General features: G+C 44.8%; 2 protein-coding genes across 2 annotated transcripts in view; one reads left to right on the top strand and one right to left on the bottom strand.

Moving 5' to 3' along the window:
- The window catches only part of Nup188 (nucleoporin 188), a 58,966-nt gene extending 42,593 nt beyond the window's left edge, over positions 1 to 16,373 (bottom strand). The window contains exons 1-6 of the mRNA XM_034493774.2: positions 16,288 to 16,373; positions 7,416 to 7,470; positions 5,171 to 5,244; positions 2,611 to 2,695; positions 2,405 to 2,485; positions 1,762 to 1,806 (exon numbers count right to left, since the gene is read on the bottom strand). Of these exons, the coding sequence (XP_034349665.1) occupies positions 1,762 to 1,806; positions 2,405 to 2,485; positions 2,611 to 2,695; positions 5,171 to 5,244; positions 7,416 to 7,470; positions 16,288 to 16,319 (372 nt within the window). The 5' untranslated portion in view covers positions 16,320 to 16,373. The remainder of the gene's footprint in view (positions 1 to 1,761; positions 1,807 to 2,404; positions 2,486 to 2,610; positions 2,696 to 5,170; positions 5,245 to 7,415; positions 7,471 to 16,287) is intronic.
- A 38-nt stretch (positions 16,374 to 16,411) lies between these two features.
- Positions 16,412 to 18,508, top strand: Dolk (dolichol kinase). Its single transcript, XM_034493772.2, has one exon. The coding sequence runs from the start codon at positions 16,729 to 16,731 to the stop codon at positions 18,337 to 18,339; it is 1,611 nt and encodes a 536-aa protein (XP_034349663.1). The 5' UTR covers positions 16,412 to 16,728; the 3' UTR covers positions 18,340 to 18,508.
- The last annotated feature ends 990 nt before the right edge of the window (positions 18,509 to 19,498 follow it).

The raw sequence follows: 19,498 nt of genomic DNA, 5'->3' as shown, positions 1-19,498 counted from the left end.
GCACTTGGGAGACAGAGGAAGGTGGATTTCTGAGTTCGAGGCCAGCCTGGTCTACAGAGTGAGTTCCAGGACAGCCTGGGCTACACAGAGAGAAACTCTGTCTCGAAAAACAAAACAAATCAAAACAAAAACAAACAAACAAAAAAAAAAAAACCCGAAAAGAAAAACCTGATGAATATCAGCAATCACAGAAATGTAAGAACATTGAATTAAGAACCTCCACAATCATATACCAAAGAAGATTATACGAATTATTAGTTAATGTAAACAAATTTCCAGAAAAACAATTTTTTCTCTACTGGGTTGCTTGTATTCAAATACTAAATTCTGGTCCCTGAGATCTGGTTGTCCCTGATGAGATCGTCACAAACACCAAGTGATGCTATGTAACCTTGCTCCCCAAGTTAATTGGTCAAAAAAAGACTAAAGCCTGTGATTGGGCAATAGGTAGAAATAGACAGGACTTCATTTTCTTGGCTGGAGTTGCAGGTAGCAGCGGGAGGGAAGAAGGAAGAACAGAGACTGGAGGAGGCCGCCATGAGAGGCGATGGAGCATGAGCACATGGCAGTGAGAAACTGCACATAACAAGGGATGCTATGGCTGGGAAATGAGTTAGAATAGCTGCATACCTACCCAATCTGGACTTACGGCTTTTCAATAAAATACCTGGGTTGTGTCTTTTATATGGGCTAGCAAGAATTTCTAATTCTTTCTACAGTTTTCTAGTATGAGTTCTCAAAGGGTTCAAATAATACAGAAGATACAAGCTGGCAGGTCAAATACATAAAACAAACATACAGCAACCAGGACTACATGTTCAATCATGTTGCAAGCAATGGACTTAAACTGCATTGAGTGTCAACAGGAAATACTCCAGAATTCAAATCCCTGGGACAGCCTTGAAGTGAGAAGACTGCAGGACAGATGAAGAGTATAGAAATACAAATCAATCCTGCTGAAGTTAACCTAAAAAGACTGAGAAGAGGACTTTGTGGGGGATTCTCTTAACATCCCTGAAGCCCCGAGTTATCCCTCTCCACCCAAAATCTCAAGTTAACTGAGCCTCAGAGAACAGTCATCCCCAAAAGAGTTCTGCACCAGCAGCAGAAGGCACTCTGGGAAAAATTCCTCAGCTGGATCATGGGATTGAGAAGCCTCAGCTAAGACCTAAACACTGAGGCATGGCAAGGCAGTGCCTCACACATATTTATTACCCAGGACTGAGGAACGGAGGGAGGTGACTCTATATAGTGAGGTGGTCTACACACTCAGTTCCAGTGAGCTGGAGAGATGGCTCAGTGGTTAAGATCACTGACAGCTCTTCCAAAGGTCCTAAGTTTAATTCCCAGCAACCACATGGTGGCTCATTGTGAGTTCCAGGCTGGCCAGGGCTACACAATAAGACCCTGGCTCCAAAAAACAAAAAAACAAAAAACCAAAAAACCCAAAAAACAAAAAACAAAAACAAAAAAAAACCAGAATGGAAAGTCAGGAACACTCAGAAAACAGAGTCAAGAAGCTGCCACACAGCCGAGCAGTGGTGGTGCACACCTTTAATCCCAGCACTTGGGAGGCAGAGGAAGGTGTATTTCTGAGTTCGAGGCCAGTCTGGTCTACAGAGTGAGTTCCAGGAGAGCCAGGACTAAACAGAGAAACCCTGTCTCGAAAAACAAAACAAAACAAAACAAACAAACAAACAACAATAACAAAAAAGCAGCCACAAGAGTCCACCAAAGAGTGAGCCAGCAATCAGTGCTTACCTTGAGGGTTAAGGCCTGGCTCTGCCTCTCATCTTGCAGGACTGTCTGAAGGAAAACAGAACAATCAAAAAGCTGTCTTACAAGTAGAATTCAACTGGCAAAGAAAAAGATGCACCATACCCTTCTTGCCTGCCCTTGTATTTTGTTTCTGTAAACATCTCTAAGTCATGTTTAAGCCAAGTCTAACCAAACTGACACTCAAATCCTTCCCTCTCCTCAGGTCTGTCTCTTTATACAAAAGATTAAAGCCGGACAGGCTGGATGTTCTTTCAGATCTCTCACTTACATGTAATTCTTTTACATTTCAACCCCTGCACGAATAAGACAGATGTCTTCTTAAACACATTGGGATATCTCTTTCCAGCCTTTAAAAGCTTTGCCTAGCTGGGCAGTGGTGATGCACCCCTTTAATCCCAGCACTTGGGAGACAGAAGCAGTGGATCTCTGAATTTGAGGCCAGCCTGGTCTACAAAAGCAGTTCCTGGACAACCAGGGCTACACAGAGAAACCTTGTCTCAAAAAACAAAAACAAAATAAGTAAGTCTTGCCTAATACGTGTATATCTCTAGTTTCTTCTGTAAAGGGCAAGAGCCCAAACTCTACAAGGGAGACAGGCCAATGGGAGCTAGGCGGAGCCACAAACCTTTAGTGAGTCCCGAGTACCCCTGTAATCCTCCTGAAGGTAACACTGCAGCAGCTGCACACTCTGCTCTTCATCAAGACCCTAAAGCAAGAAGCATTAAGTGAACACTAGCCACGGAAGCTTAGAACTTGTACTGACATTATTAACAACGAAGCCACAGGCATCCACAAGCAGCATAAGCTGACCCTGTGCTAATTTTTACTCACCAAGAATTTGCTGACTCTTAAGCCCAGCTCCTTCAGAGGTGACGCTACATCTTTATTAGCTTTCACTCTTTCAGCTGAACTTGGACTATGAGAAAAACGCCAAGTTATTTCCTCATTTACAATGACCCCCAAGGGTATAAAATAAAAAAACACTCAATGGCACTGGCCTGTAACGTACACACCTGTTCATATCTGTAAACTTTGTAACAACACAGCACTGGCTGTGCCTACGCACCATCATCATGCATGCGCCTTATAAACTAGTTACAGCGATGCTATCTGCACATCTCTTTTGCTATGTTTATTTTCTTAAACACTGTGGAGGGCAGTATATGTGGAGGCCAAAGGTCCCTGTCAGATGTCCTCATCCTCCAACTCCTCAGTAGAGTGACCAAGGGTACCATTACCACTTGTTCCATGGGTCTAGCACATATAGCTGAAATGATGTAACATGAATGGCATTTCCCTTTGGGAAAGCCCAGACCTCAAGTCCACAGTGAGAAATATCAGACAAGTCCAAGTGAAGGGCATTGTATAAAATACTCGGCCACTCTACTCAGAACTTCTCAAAGTCATGAAAGCAAGGAAAAAAACTGAGACACAGTAACAGCTGAGCACAGTCACAGTTGAGCCCAGACAGGGACACATGACAACTAAATGTAACACGTGGCCCTGGAGGGGATTACAACACAAGAGAAGACACTCAGGCCTAGAGATGTTAGGGATGGAGGTCAGCTGGTAGAGCCCCTGTGAGAGGATTTTCAGTTCAAGTTCAGAGCTCAAAAAGAAAAAAAAAGGTTAAATGACAGTAAAGTCTAGAGTTTAATTTTAGTTATTTAAAAAAAAAAAAAAAAAAAAAAGATTTAGCTGGGTGTGGAGGTGTCAAGGCATAGAGCCATAAGCCTTACTCCCAGCCCTTGAGAGACACAGGCTGGCAGGTATCTTTAAGTTCAAGTCTAACCTAATCTATATAGTAAGTTACAGTACAGATAGACTTTTTTTGAGACTTTGTTTCAAAAAACGAACAAACAAAAATTTACCAGACTTCAAATGACATGTTATTGTATAAAATCATCTCTCTCTCTAAACATCCCCTTGTTTTTACTTTATATGTATGGGTGTTTGGCCTACATGTGTGTCTGTTGCCTCCAGAAGCCAGAAGAGGGCATCAGATGCCCTGGCACTGGGAACTTGGACTTGTGTGTATTCTTTGGGTGACTGCATTGTTTTCTCCAGTGCACAGTGGAGAATACAAGTCACACAAAGGGCCACTTTCAAAATTAGAAAACCAGGAGGCGGTGGCGCACACCTTTACTCCCAGCTCTTGGGAGGCAGAGGCAGGTGGATCTCTGAGTTCGAGGCCAGCCTGGTCTATAGAGTGAGTCCCAGGACAGCCAGCGCTACACAGAGAAGCCGTCTCAAGCCCCTCCACCAAAGAAAGATTAAATGATGCAAGATAAAGGGGTGAGAGAACTGAGAGGAGAGGGAAGAGGAAAACTGCAGTTGGGGAAAAGTATATGAGGAAAGAATTAAAAAAAAATAAGTATTTAAAAACCTGTGTGATGAATATACAGGTTACTTTTTTGTTGAGGTGCTAGACTTTGAATGAAGAGGCTTGGGTAGACAAGCACACTATCAGTGTGATTTCCAGGGTTTCTAGCAGGATGATTTCCAGCCTCCTGCTGACTCTCTTACCATACAAAGCCTCTGCCTAACTAATTTATGAAAAATGCTTGGAAGGACTGGAGAGATGGCTCAGCAGTTAAAGACACCGACCGCTCTTCCAAAGGTCCTGAGTTCAATTCCCAGCAACCATATGGTGGCTCAAAGCCATCTGAAATGGGATCCAACACCCTCTTCTGGTATATCTGAAGACAGCTACAGTGCACTCACATACATATAATAAATAAATCTAAAAAAAAAAAAAAAAAAAAAAGAAAGAAAGAAAAAGAAAAGAAAGAAAAAAAGAAAGATGGATGCTTGGAAAAAGAAATGTCACACTGCAAACACTATGCAAGTATCAGCTATTAGTAACCTTTTTGTTGTTTGCTATATCTCTGAACTTAGATTTTAAAATGTGGTCAACTAGAAATATTATAGCCGGGCAGTGGTGGTGCACGCCTTTAATCCCAGTACTTGGGAGGCAGAGGCAGGCGGATTTCTGAGTTCGAGGCCAGCCTGGTCTACAGAGTGAGTTCCAGGACAGCCAGGACTACACAGAGAAACCCTGTCTCGAAAAACAAACAAAAAACAAACAAACAAACAAAAAACCAAAAAACAACAAAAAAAGAAATAGTACTTGAATACTCAATAAATCCCCAAGCCAACCTGGTCTACAGAGTGAGTTCCAGAAGAGCCAGAACTCCAGAGAAACTCTGTCTGGGGAGGGTGACAGACAACTGGATTACTGTGGAGGAAATTACTCTTCCTTTTTACAGGCATCCAAACTGCTCACTTTCTAGCTGAGCAATTTAAAAGCACACAGGGCAGGTGCATCCATGCTGGAGTCCTGAGGGATGAGGATAGGGACTGGCATCACTAGACACTAGAATGGCCATACCTGGGAGGTTTGTAGTAAGAAAGCCCTTCTAACAACCGCTGCCAATATTTATTGAGTTCCTCCTCAATCTGATTCTGCAAAAGAAGAAGGCAGTTACACAAACGCAACCTGAGTCAGACTTCAGGGTCACACCACTCATTGTACATTCCTTTGTGTCTGTCTGAAATGTTCCCACTACAGTTTAAAGCACCATTTCTCAGCCTTTAGGTCACAACACCTTTTTTTTGGGGGGGGAGGGGGGGGAACAACCCTTTCACAGGGGTCTCCTAAGACCATTGGAAAATATATATTTTTGCATTATAATTCATAACAGTAGCAACCAAAAATAATTTGATGATTGGGGGGTCACCACAACATGAGAAACTTGATTAAAGGGTCACAGCATTAGGAAGGTTGAGAACCACTGGTTTCAAGTATTCTGAATACAGAATGTTTCAATGCTTTCTTTGATTAATACTGTAGTATTGTTTATGGAAATATTTATAAAGTAGCTTTCTATTGATTACATTATTTTACTAAATAGCAGATCTTGTCATTCTTCTAAAATGCTAGATACACTCCAGAAGTCATTTTTTTTGTTTTTTGTTTTTTTTTTTTAATATAATCACTCCATGGGGCTGGAGAGATGTGTCAGCACTTTAAGAGCACTGGCTGCTCTTTCAGAGGACCCAGGTTCAATTCTCAGGATCCATATGGTAACTGTCTGTAACTCCAGTTCCAGGGAATCCAACATCCTCATATAGATATACACACAGGCAAAATGCATGTGCATAAAAACAAGTAATCATTAAATAAAAAATAAAATCACTTTACTGTAATGAACTAGATGAAGGCAACCACTCAAGGCACAGGAAAGACTAAAGGCACTGAGTGCTCTTGCAGAAGACCAATTTCAGTTCCTGCTACCGACATGGCAGCCAACAACTGTCTGTGCCTGCAGTCCAGAGTGTCAAATGCCCTCTTCTGGCCTCCTTGACACCAGACATGCATGTGGTATATATACATATATGCAAGCAAAACACTCACATACATAAAATAAAAATAAATAAACAATATTTGCCCAGACCTAAGCATTTGGTGTTTGTAGTCTAAGCTGGTCTAACCCTGAGAGCTTACTCCAGGCTCTCAGTACTGGGGTTAAAGTATAGCCCATGCCCAGATATGAAGTAGACTGCTGTGCCAGAGCACTCTGAGCACACAGTACTAAGATGTCCTTTCCTAAGGATCCATTCTAGAAGCAATGTTATCAGAGGAAGGCATATCATATAAGGTTCTAAGATGGGTATAAGTCTATGTTATTCATAACAAAAGTTAACAGTAAGTGAATGTCATCAGTACACTCCTCACAGGGTAAGAAGCTAAAGGACCAACGTGAAGGACTGTCCTTCTCTGGTCATACACTTGAAAACATTTGAGAACTCACACCTAAAGGCTGCAGGAGGTGGTTCTGATGCTCGGATGGGGAATCTGCGTCTGAACCCTGAAGATCCTGTTCCCAATTGGCTCTTGATCAATCAATAAAGATGCTAGCAGCCAGTGAGCTGGGTGGAATAAGTGGGACTTCCAGTTTTCCCACAGGCAGGCAAGTAGACGAAAGGGAGGAGAGAGATTGCAAGGAAGGAGAGAGACTTCATATGCTTTGGAGCAAGAAAAGAACCACCAGCCATATGAGATCTCAGACAGATTTGCCCTCAGCCATCTCCCCAACTGGGGCTAGGAAGCAGGGAGATTAAAAACACAACTGAGCTGAGGGCAGATTTAGGATGCTGAGCTGGGAGTAAAGAGAGGGACAGCGACAGTCAAGGAAGGCTTGGAAAAGCCCGGTCATTGCGCTAAAGTATATCAAAATTAAGCGTGCGTGTGCGTGTTTCATCCGAGGATCTGAGGGAACCTGGGCAGGACTGGTATGGGCAGGACTAGTATCGCAGTCCGCCCGGATCTTAATGAGGGGTAGCAGAAACTATACACTACAGAAGGCAAACAAAGAGCATGAGCAAGAGGCCTGAGCGCCTCCCTCAGCCCAAGCAGCAGAGGCTCTCTCTCTGCAGTGTGTTCTCAGACAACCTCAGCGCTGGCATGACTGTCTTTACAGAAGACATGGTACAAGCAAAGGGTGACTTAGAAATTTTCAGTAGCTACACAAGAACACAAGTCTCCAAGTCTCCATTTTGGGTTTTTCTGATTTTATTTTTTGTAATCAAAATATAAAAACTCCTAAAAATCAGTCTAGAACACTGTAACTCACCAACTCTCTAAGAGCTGACCTCCCGAGTAGAATTGTCCAGAGTTCTCTACTGCTCCTGAAAAAAGAAAGTACAGACATAATTTTGCTCCTCTAATAAAAAAAAAAAGTTAAAGAAATTTGATATTCAAATTAAACATAAAACATAAGAACATAGGATTTTTAAAATTGTTTCTTATTTTTATTATTAGTAGGCTTTGTGATACAAGCTCTCATATCATAGCCCAAGCTAGGCTGAAATTTATTACTTAGTACACCCTGGTCTCAAACTTAAAGCAATCCTCCTCCTCCTCCTCTTTTTCCTCTTCCTCCTCCTCTTCTTCCTCCTCAGCCTTCTAAGTGCTGGGAATATAAGAATGAATCATTGTTATTTGGTCTAAAAGTTTAAGATATTAGGTTAGGCCATACAGTATATAAAAAACAAACACAGCTAATCCCATAGAGTTCAAGGCCAGCCTGAAGTATATGAGAATATCATATCTTAAAACTGTGCTTGCTGCTAAGGCCTGCTGATATCATGAATCCATCTGGTAGAAGAAGAACTCTTCAAGTTGTATGTACATAAATACATACTAAGCCGGGCGGTGGTGGCGCACACCTTCAATCCCAGCACTTGGGAGGCAGAGACAGGCAGATTTCTGAGTTCGAGGCCAGCCTGGTCCACAGAGTGAGTTCCAGGACAGCCAGGGCTACACAGAGAAACCCTGTCTCGAAAAACCAAAAAAATAAAAAAATAAAAATAAATAAATACATACTCAATAATTGTAACTTAAAGAAGTTTTTACAGAGGTGCAGATGTAGCTCAGCTGGTAAAGTGCTCACATGCGCAAGGCCTCACAAGGCCTCACAAGGCCTCAGGTTTCATCCCAGCCCTACAGAAACAGGTGTGGAGGTCACACATGTGATCCCAGCACATGAGAAGCCCAAGCTACATAATAAATAACAAGCTTAATGTCCTAGAAACAGGAGATTTGGGGCTCAAAAACAAAATCTAAGGACCAGAGAGAGCGCTCACACATACAAATCAATATAAAAAAAAATTTAAACAAAACCTAGGGCCAGAAAGATGGCTCAGTGAGTGAAGGTGCTTGTCACCAAGCCTCACAAGCTGAGTTTAATACCCAAGACCCACATGAAAGGAGAGACCAGCTCCTTCGAATTCCCCTGAGCTCCACACCTGTACTATGGCATGCACACTCCCACTCATGTGTACAATAAATAAAACAAATGTAATGTTAAAAGAGAGAAGGAAAAAAAGGACTAAAACACAAAGTGTTAGAGCCATGTACACCACAGCTGTCATTCAGGAATTTCCCATCAGAGGCATAAACACACCTAAAAAGTATGCATTTCCCTAACAGTTAATGCATCTACAAAAACAACTTTGATTCTATTAAATCTATAGCTACCAACTCCCACACCATTGCACTGGACTATGTATAATCTTTTTCTGATAATAGGATAAGATTCAGAGTCCAAAAATAATTGGGGGATTAGATCCAGTTATCGGAACAAATTTTTCTCTTTATGCTGATAATAAAGCAGCCTCAAATAATGACACGGAGGTGAGGGCACTAAAGAGATTCAGGTGTTCTGAAAATCATCACACCCTCTGTCAAGGCATGCTTACCTTTGGCTTACTTATTTGACAAGCCTGGCTTTAACAAATGTAAAAGTGAGAGTCTTATTTAAAATGGCAACTGCTGTGTGTCTAGTCTGCATGAGGCTGTGGGTTTAGTGTCTGTTTGAGAATTCTAATGCTCAGTTGACAGAGCACTTGTTCAACAAGCACAAGCCCTTGATTCCATCTCCAGCACCACATAAATCAGACCAGATGGCACTAACCCCATGATCCTAGTACTGGGGAGGCGGAGGCAGGAAAATCCAGAGTTCCAGGTCATGCTCAGCTACATAACAAGTTCAAGGACCATGTAATAAGAGAAAAAGAAGGACTGGAGAAACAACTCCACAGTTAGTGTGCTTGCTGCTCTTCCCAAGGGCCTGCCCTGGGTTCCCGGCATCCGTGTCAATCATCTCACAACTGCCTACAACTCAAGCTTCAGGAGCTGTTAACACTGTCCCCTGGCTTCTGAGGACACCCATCATGTCGGCACACACATACACATAAAATTGTAAAATTTTTTAAATAAATTAAAAAAATAAAATTCTTGGGCTAGAGATGGAGAGATGATGGCTCAGTGGCTAAGAGCACTGGCTGCTCTTTCAGAGGTCCTGAGTTCAATTCCCAGCAACCACATGGTGGCTCACAACCATCTGTAATGAGATCCAATGCACTCTTTTGGTGTGTCTGAAGACAACTACAATATTTTCACGTATATAAAATAGATAATTCTTTTAAAAAAATTAAAATTCTCAGGCTAGGCACAAGAGCAAAAGCTGAGGCAAGTTCAAGGCTGGCCTAGGCTACAAAGTGAGACCCTACCAACGAGAGAAGGAGATAAATAAAATTTCTCAATGAAATATATCATTTTGCTTGGCATATACAGAAATATAAAAACATGTTTATGTTCTAAGTATATGTAATGTTCGATAATTATTCCTTAAGTAAAACTAAATAGAAAGTAAAAAAAAAACATGAAAAGGAAAAACAGAACAAAACACTCTCAATTATAAAAACCATATTATGATCATTTTTGTTAGGTATCAAAATGATGTTTTGGCTGGGCATGCACACATGTGATCCCAGCACATAGGAGGGAGAGGCAGAAGATCCAGACAGAGCTGGTCTCAAAAAACAAGTATTTAATAAAACTAACTTTCTTCTTTACTTTTCCAAACAAATGAAACAATGTTGCATCCTTTTTACTTCTTGTGTGTGTGTGTGTGTGACATTTATTTTTATTTTAGTGACATGTATAGGATTTTGCTTTCATGTAACTCTATGCACTTGTATTTAATACCCAAGGAAGCCTGAAGCAAGTGTTAGATCACCTGGAAATATAGTTACAAAAGTTATGAGCAGGGCTAGAAAGATAGCTCAGTGGTTAGGCGTACTGGCTGCTCTTCCAGAGGACTCAGATTCACCCACCCAGCACCCACAGAGCATCTCACAACTATCTATAACTCTAGTTCCAGGGGATCTCTGACATCCTCACACCTGTGTACATTTAAAAAAAAAAAAAAAAAAAAAAAACTTTAAAAAAAGAAGGAAGGAAGGAAGGAAGGAAGGAAGGAAGGAAGGAAGGAAGGAAGGAAGGAAGGGGTTCTGAGCATCTGTGAAGATGCTAGGAATCAAATCTGGGTCCTCTGGGACAAGCAGTGTTCATAAGCCACCACTGAGTGATCTCTCACTGAATAAGTCCCAGTGTGCGAAGGATTTACCTGAGGGTCTCAACAGCACCAACCACTGATCACACCCCAGCCACAAAGTGAAATTTTTATTAAAAACAAAAGGGGGGTGGGATTTTGACAAGCAAGATAGCTCAGCAGGAAAGGAACTTGCTTGCCCATAACCCTGATGACCTGAGTTTGATTGCTGGAACCCACATAATAAAACCAACTTCTGCAAGTTGTCCTGACTTCCACACACCTGAGGTGGAACACGCCTGCTTCCACCTCTATGAAGCAGACACTATTACTGTCCTTAGTATGTGGCCTGAAGTCACAAGGATAACACACCATGAAAGCAGGTGTACACTAGGCATGCTCGAGCTAGGCCATCATAATACTCACACTGCAATCAAGATTCATCTTGACGGGGTGGAGAGACAACTCAGCAGCCAAGAGCAGTGGCTGTTCTTACAGAGTTTAATTCCCACCAACCACATGATGGCTCACAACCTTCTATAATGCAATCTGACCCCCTCTTTTGGCATGCATGAAGATAGGGTACTCACATACATAAAATACATGAATAAAGAAATCTTTTTTTAAAAAAAGAAAAAAAAAAGAATTCATCATGTGCTAGGTTTTGTGGCTCCAGCTTATAATTCTATAGCTTCAGGAGGTAGAATCAGTTTGTTCAGGAATTTATAAGCAGCCTCTATTACACAGTGAGTTCCCAGGCTACCCTGGGCTAATGAGACCCTGTCTCAGAAAAACAACTCATCCTGCAAACTGGTAATCTATGGATTGCAGTGAAGCTTCCAGTTTTTAGTAGCCAACCATGACCTTAATACAGTAGCAGACATACAAGAGGCCAAAATGAATATATGCACCATTACATGCTGAGGGGCTCAAGATGGCTCAGTGGGGAAAGGCTCTGGTCAGTAAACCTGAGAACTTGCATTCTACCTGTGGGACCTACATGGTGAAAGGAGAGAAACAAAGCAGCTATTTTAGGTTGTCCTCTGACCTCCACATGTGCCTCCAGCACATGCATACACACACACACACACACACACACACACACACAAAATGAATTTTAAGAACAGTGTGAGGGCTGGAGAAATGACTTAGTGGTTAAGAGCACCGAGAATGGCTCAGCAGTTAAGAGCAGATTGCTCTTCCAGAGGTCCTGAATTCAATTCCCAGCAACCACATGGTGGCTCACAACCATTTGTAATGAGATCTGATGCTCTTTTCTGGTGTGTCTGAAGACAGCTACAGTGTACTCACCACATACATAAAATATATAAATCTTTAAGAATAGTGTGAGCAGCCAGGCAGTGGTGGTGCACGCCTTTAATCCCAGCACTTGGGAGGCCAGCCTGGTCTACAGAGTGAGTTCCAGGTCAGCCAAGGCTACGCAGAGAAACCCTGTCTCGAAAAAAACAAAACAAAACAAAAAAAAGAATAGTGTGAGCAGAATGAAAGTTTATCAGAGTAGAATGATGTAAGTAAGTCCCTTCTAGATTCTAATCTACTTGGAACAGAAAAACAATTTAAAATGCCAAGAGGAAGGATGGAAGAGAAAACAGTACTTTATGAAGAATAGAATCTTTGTTGAATTAAGTGTTAATGGTCCCTACACACTGCATTGGCTGTGAATGATGAGATGTAAATTAGTCTCAGACTTGATGCTACTTGCAAGCTGTGAAGGCACTGTTACAGAGCATGTTCCTCTGGGTACGACATGCCCTCCAGGAGGGAAAGGGAGGCTCAGAAGGCATAGGAGAAAACCATGATCACAAGGGGTCACAGTTGCTGGGGTAGAGACCCTGACTAGCCACCCTGCCCAGAGAAGAGCTGCTCCAGTTGTGCAGCTCCTGCAAGGGCTGCAAGCTTCAGACACCCCCCAGCCTTCAGTTGTCACCACAATCAGTTGGGCTTTCTGCTGATGCAGCTGCAGTGTCAAACTGTTTGATACAGGGTTACTCTGTATAGCCCTGGCTATCCTTTAATTTACTTTATAGACCAGGCTGGCCTTGAAGTCAAGAGATCTGCCTGCCTCTACCTAATTTGAAGATTAAAGGCCTGTGCCACCACACCTGGCTTTGAAGATAATTCCCACACTTCTGCTAAGTAACCGGAATAAAAGTTAATTGAATCACCAAATTAGACATTGGTGCACCCATCACTTTGGTCTTCTGTGGCTCCCTTTCTATGCTGAGTAGAGCTGTATGTGTTGCAACTCCCCAGGAAGTCTGTCACACAATAGCACATTACATAATCTGCAAAAAGCAAGTTCTATAGGGTGACACCAACAATGATAACGTCCAGAGGAGTACACATCTACATGACAGACTCAGAGGGCACTAGAAACTGGCTCAAGAAAAAGACCCCCTCCCACAAGCAAGGGAGGGACATCAGATACACAGATGAGGCTGGTACTCACACAGCCAACCTGAAGGCTCAGGAAGGAAACAGCTTTTGCCATTATCCTACAGAAATTACCGGACAGTAGTGGCACACGCCTTTAATCCCAGCACTTGGGAGGCCAGCCTGGTCTACAGAGTGAGTTCCAGGACAGCCAGAGCTACACAGAGAAACCCTGTCTCGAAAAACCAAAAAAATAAATAAATAAATTATATATATATATATATATATATATATATATATATATATGCGCACATGAACATAGTCCTCCTTAGAGACATCCATCTGGTTGAAACTTTTGGGGGGAGGGGCTGCACCTCACTGCTCTTAGAGAGAATCCAGGTTCAATTCCCAGCACCACAAGGTGACTTACAACCTTCTGTAATTTCAGATCCTGGACACTACACAAGGTGATGCACAAACATACATGAGGCAAAATATTCACAGTCATGAAAACAATAAAGAAAACGTTCAAGAAAAAACATTTTAAAGACTTTTGGACGAGAAAAATAACACTGAGCTACCAGAGTTATTCTCATAAATACAGACTTTTTGAGAAACACAGAAACAAATGCGCCACTGTCCACCTGCCTCCAGAAAGCACAGGCTCTCCTGTAAACTAGGACTTAAGCTTAGCAGCAACGGCTTTTAACTCTTTTGACACAGAGTTTTACTGTGTAGCTCTGACTGGCCTGGTGCTCAGAGATCAGCCTGCCTCTGTCTCTGCCTCTGCCAGGATTTAATGTGTGCACAACCACACCAGGCCCGGCAATAGCTTTCCAAGCAGTGTCTTCACTTTTTACACACCCTGCACTACTCAGACTCTATAAACACGTTAACTGAAGAACACCAAGAGATCTCAAAATACCAATGTCCAAACCAAGTTTCTGCCACTTTCTGAGTGACTTTCACAGAATTCTGAGTGGTCATTCCAGTGCCACTAGTGCTGGCTCCTCTGCACACACCTACAACTGCAGCAGCAGAATGGCTTAGAGGTCGGGGTGGAGGTGTCACACTGCCAGACCAGCCACAGCTACACAGAACATTAGGCTTCATGATCACTCCAATAAGCTTCTAAACAATACAAAGACTGCAGAGATAGCTCAATGGATAAAGCACCTGATGCAAAGACCAAATTCAGATTCCCAGCACCCATTTAAAAAGCCAGGCAAGTGTGGCAGCCCACCAATAATCCCACTGCTCACAAACAGGAGACAGGAGACAAGCCCAAGGCAAGATGGAGAGGCAAACACCCTGAATCAGATTAAAAGGATTCCCATTTGGAAAAGTAGGAGCTCGAAACGGTAAGGTGATTTCTCAGACCTACCACAAAGCAATAGGTACAAAAGCCAGGATAGAGGTTTCCTTGCCCCAGATCTCAAGCTTTTCAAATACTGCCCACTACTCCCAACTGCTAAGAAGCAGGCTTTTGCTGGGCGGTGGTGTCGCACGCCTTTAATCCCAGCACTTGGGAGGCAGAGGCAGGCGGATCTGAGTTTGAGGCCAACCTGGTCTACAGAGTGAGTTCCAGGACAGCCAGGGCTACACAGAGAAACCCTGTCTCAAAAAACCAAACCAAACCAAACCAAACCAAACAAACAAACAAAAAAAAAAAAAAAAAAAAAAAAAAAAAAAAAAAAAAAAAAAGGCAGGCTTTCCAGTGCTAAGTCATTGTCCTAATAGAGCAAGGCAGCACCTAGAACCCTGCTGCTGGGTGCCCTCAGGCTGTGACTCAGTACTAGAGTGCTTGCCCAGCATTCCTGAGGCCCTGGGTTTGACCCCTAGGACCTCAAAACAAAGGTAAATTAAAAACCCTAGGGTCAGTTAAAGTCCTCCCTCAACAATGAGTTTGAGAAGTTCCACAGAAAGCTCAAAGCCTGCTGGCAAGCCAAAGTTTCCTTCCCTTTTGAAACATTCATTTTTTAAAGTCTTCATACAAGTATGTATCCATTGCTGTGGATACAAGGTCTGGCAAGAAACAACATGGGGAAGAAAACCAAACTGGCCCCCACAAGAATCACACTTTATCCACAGGGAACGCCAAAGAAACTGTTACCTCTGGACGGTGAAGAGACTAATGTGGATAAAGACAAGCAAAGTGTGTGATATTTACATGTTTATCTGAGTGTTTAAGGGTTCAGCAGGGAACAAGACCCCCCCCCCAAAAAAAAAGCCAACCTAGCAGAGTCAATTCCAGATGACAAAGAGTATTTACATTTTAGGGGAGGTGAAGACTTTCTCATCTATAATGTGGATACATACAGACGTCTGGTTAAGGCTTTAGTGCCTTCAATCTGAATCCTCATGGGATTACACGATGGGCAGATGAGGGGGCTGCCTACTATGAACTGGACTTCTGAGTCCTGTGTAATAGAAGGCGCCTCTCCTAGTTAGGAGAAATGAATGAGATAAGGCTTGCAAGGCATTTTCCCAGGGTCTGGCGCTAGTAAGCGCTCTTTAAAGGCAAGCAGGGCTCACAATTCATGCCTGTGATTTCCGCACCAAGGAGGCAAAGGCAAGAAAAAAGGGAGATCAAGGCCTGCCCGTGATACAAGAGACTTTGCCTCAAAAAAAGAAAAAAAAAAAAAAAAAAAAAAAAAAAAAGCACTCCTTAAGTGAGAACTGTGTTTGTTCTGGGGTAATTCATTTTGTGTCCGAAGCCTGGCACAGCACGCGGAATCGCTTGGAAGATGTAGGCATGCCTGCTCATTGAATCAATACCGGCATTAGACAAAAATAAAAGGCGGGAACTAAGGATGCCCGCGGGAAGAACTCGCGGCGTGGGCAAGGCACACCCGAGGCGGAGCAGGGCGCAGGGACAGCAAGGCAGGGATCGCGGTGGGGTGAGTCTTCCAGGCGACCCCAGAATGTCTCGCAGTGCCTACAGGGAGCGTAGTGGAGGCAGCGTGGGTGTGTGGGGAAGACAGGAGGCATAGGGACCACGGAGAGAAGGGAGAGCGTCCGGCCCGCTCCAAAAGTGTCCTCAGCCCCGCGAGCGGGAACGGTTTGGACCTAACCGCCTCCCCGGCAAGTGTCTGTCCATCCATCCCGGGCTGGTCTCCGCCATTGCTGCTGAGTCCCGTTTCCAACTCCCGCCCAGCTCCCCCACCCGGCGCCTCCCGGCCACCCTAGCCCCCCGCCGCGCCCGACTCCGCACCTCACACACGGCCCACCGGTGGCAGCCGCCATCTTCGCGCGCGCGTCCCAGCCCCGCCCCCACACGCTGCACCCACGTGACCGGGAACCTCCAGACTGGGGGGGTGTGGATTGCCGATCACGTGGCGGTGGGCGTGGCTACGATGGGACTGTCAAGATGGCGCTACCCTGGAGTGAGACGAGTCCGCGGTGGAGGCGGTGGAGCCTGTGAGAGGTGAAGAGTGCAAACATCTGCTACACCGTAGGTTAAAAGCGGTGGAGGGTGACTGGGCGCCGGCTCCCAGGCCTCAGAGTGGCCCGCGGTGGAGCACCCTTTTGGAAGCTGGAGAAGGTTGCTGGCTGGGTGAAATTGCCGCCCCTCTACTTGGCGGGTTGAGGGCCCCGGAGGCCAAGGCGTCCCTAGTCACCAAGCTTCTTCCCCAAGAGCCCCGGGCCTAGAGACATGACCCGACAGTGCCCTTCCCAAGCCCCGGAGTCTGGGTTTGCGCTGAGCGGGTCCGTGCTGGCGGAGGCTGCAGTGGTGTTCGCAGTGGTGCTGAGCATCCACGCTGCAGTGTGGGACCGATACTCCTGGTGCGCCGTGGCCCTCGCAGTGCAGGCCTTCTACGTCCAGTACAAGTGGGACCGGCTCCTGCAGCAGGGGAATGCTGTTTTCCAGTTCCGAATGTCCGCGAACAGTGGCTTACTGCCCGCCTCCATGGTCATGCCTTTGCTTGGGCTGGTCATGAAGGAACGCTGCCAGTCTGCAGGGAACCCATACTTCGAGCGCTTCGGCATTGTGGTTGCAGCCACTGGCATGGCAGTGGCCCTCTTCTCCTCGGTGTTGGCACTGGGCATTACTCGCCCAGTGCCCACCAATACTTGTGCCATCTCGGGTTTGGCCGGAGGCATTATCATTTATATTATGAAGCACTCGCTCAGTGTGGGCGAGGTGATCGAGGTCCTGGAAGTCCTGCTAATATTTGTTTATCTCAACATGATCCTGCTGTACCTGCTGCCCCGATGCTTCACTCCCGGGGAGGCGCTGCTGGTATTGGGTGGCATTAGCTTTGTCCTCAACCAACTCATCAAGCGCTCGCTGACTGAAAGCCAGGGGGACCCAGTGGACTTCTTCCTGTTGGTGGTGGTGGTAGGGATGGTGCTTATGGGTGTCTTTTTCAGCACCCTCTTTGTCTTCATGGATTCAGGCACCTGGGCCTCTTCCATCTTCTTCCACCTCATGACCTGTGTGCTGGGCCTTGGTGTGGTTCTGCCCTGGCTGCACTGGCTCATTCGTAGGAACCCCCTGCTCTGGCTTCTTCAGTTCGTCTTCTACACAGAAACTCGCATCTACCTCCTAGCCTATTGGTCTTTGCTGGCCACCATGGCCTGCCTGGTGGTGCTGTACCAGAATACCAAGCGGTCATCTTCTGAGTCCAAGAAGCACAAGGCTCCTACCATTACAAGAAAGTATTTCCACTTCATTGTGGTAGCCACTTACGTCCCGGGCATCATCTTTGACCGGCCACTGCTGTATGTAGCAGCCACTGTATGCCTGGCGGTCTTCCTCTTCCTGGAGTACGTGCGCTACTTCCGAATCAAGCCCTTGGGCCACACTCTGCGGAGCCTTCTGTCCCTCTTCCTGGATGAACGAGACAGTGGACCCCTTATCCTAACACACATCTACCTGCTTCTGGGCATGTCTCTTCCCATTTGGCTGATCCCCAGACCCTGTACACAGAAGGGCAGCCTGGGAGGAGCAAGAGCCCTGGTCCCCTATGCTGGGGTCCTGGCTGTGGGTGTGGGTGATACTGTGGCTTCCATATTTGGCAGCACCATGGGAGAAATCCGCTGGCCTGGGACTAAGAAAACATTTGAAGGGACTATGACATCTATATTTGCACAGATCATCTCTGTAGCTCTGATCTTAATCTTTGACAGTGGAGTAGACCTGAACTACAGTTATGCTTGGATTTTGGGTTCCATCAGCACTGTATCCCTTCTGGAAGCTTACACTACTCAGATAGACAATCTCCTGTTGCCTCTCTACCTACTGATATTGCTGATGGCCTAGTATCAGTAGCAGCTGTAATGGGGAAACAGGGAAATGGGGAGAATGAATGGTCCCCACAACAGCTACCCACTTGGACACCAAGAACCGAGTGATGAAAAGCAGATTTGGCTTCATCCAGGAAGATGAAGCCAGAAAGTTGATTCAGACTTAAAATAAAGAAGCAAAGCTCTCCTGGTTTTATTTTTGCTGATATTTAAAATACAAAAAAAAAAAAAAAAAAAAAAAAAAAGGTTTAAAGGCACACATCAACTCAGGGAAGTTGAATGCGCTGCAGAGCTCCCATCGTATAGGCTGGGTAGGGCATGGCTGGAGTGCAGCTTGCAAGCAGCAGAACAGAAAGCATAATGCTTAGGTGTTCCATGTCAAACAAATCTGGTCAGAGTCCTTGGCCATACAGCTTAACTGTGTGGCCTTCAGAGAGTCTAAGCCTCAGTCTGTAAGATGGGAAAATGACAACCTGACTCTGGATACTGGAAGTCTCGACTGAGAGGAGATGTGTAAAGTATCTAAACGATTCAGCCTGGGTGACAGTGAGATGATGGCTCTGTGCGTAGAAGTACTTGCAACACAAGGCTGAGCACCTGAGATCAATACCTAGAACCCACACAAAGGTGAGAGGAGAGAACTGAGTCCACAGACTTGTCTTTCAACATCCACATGGGCACATGGGCTCGTGCACGCCTCCGCAGATGTCACAGGCACATATGCTAATAACGATCATTTTAAGTGTTCAGACTGTGACCCACATGCTGGGCCAGTGAGGGAAGGTGTCATTATTACCCAAGAGTAATCTTGTCTCAACAAAAAGCCAGCTAAGATAGGAGGAAGATAGGTTGTACTTGGAAGCCAGAGTGACTTTTCCTCTCCTGGCTTCACTCAGAGGAAAAGCCAAAGAGGGAAAGAGCTGAATGCATGAGCTGCTTTGCCTAGGAAGAGCCGAAGGGAGGCCATAGGTCAGCTTGTGTCTGTAGAAAGGCTGAAGAAAGCTGGCCCCACCCTGCCTCTGCTACCCAGAGAGGAGGCAGTAACTAGGATGAACCCAACAATCCTTAAATCCAGACCTGTCCAAACCTGTATTCATCTCTTCTGGTACAGAGTCCAGATCCACAGAGGCTGGGGATTTTCTGGAGAATTTATAACAGTTCTACTGTAGATGTGG

Source organism: Arvicanthis niloticus, chromosome 2 (genome assembly GCF_011762505.2).
Source record: "Arvicanthis niloticus isolate mArvNil1 chromosome 2, mArvNil1.pat.X, whole genome shotgun sequence".
Lineage (NCBI taxonomy): Eukaryota > Metazoa > Chordata > Mammalia > Rodentia > Muridae > Arvicanthis > Arvicanthis niloticus.
The sequence above is the reverse complement of the archived record's forward strand: the minus strand, read 5'-3'. Positions and strand labels throughout refer to the sequence as shown.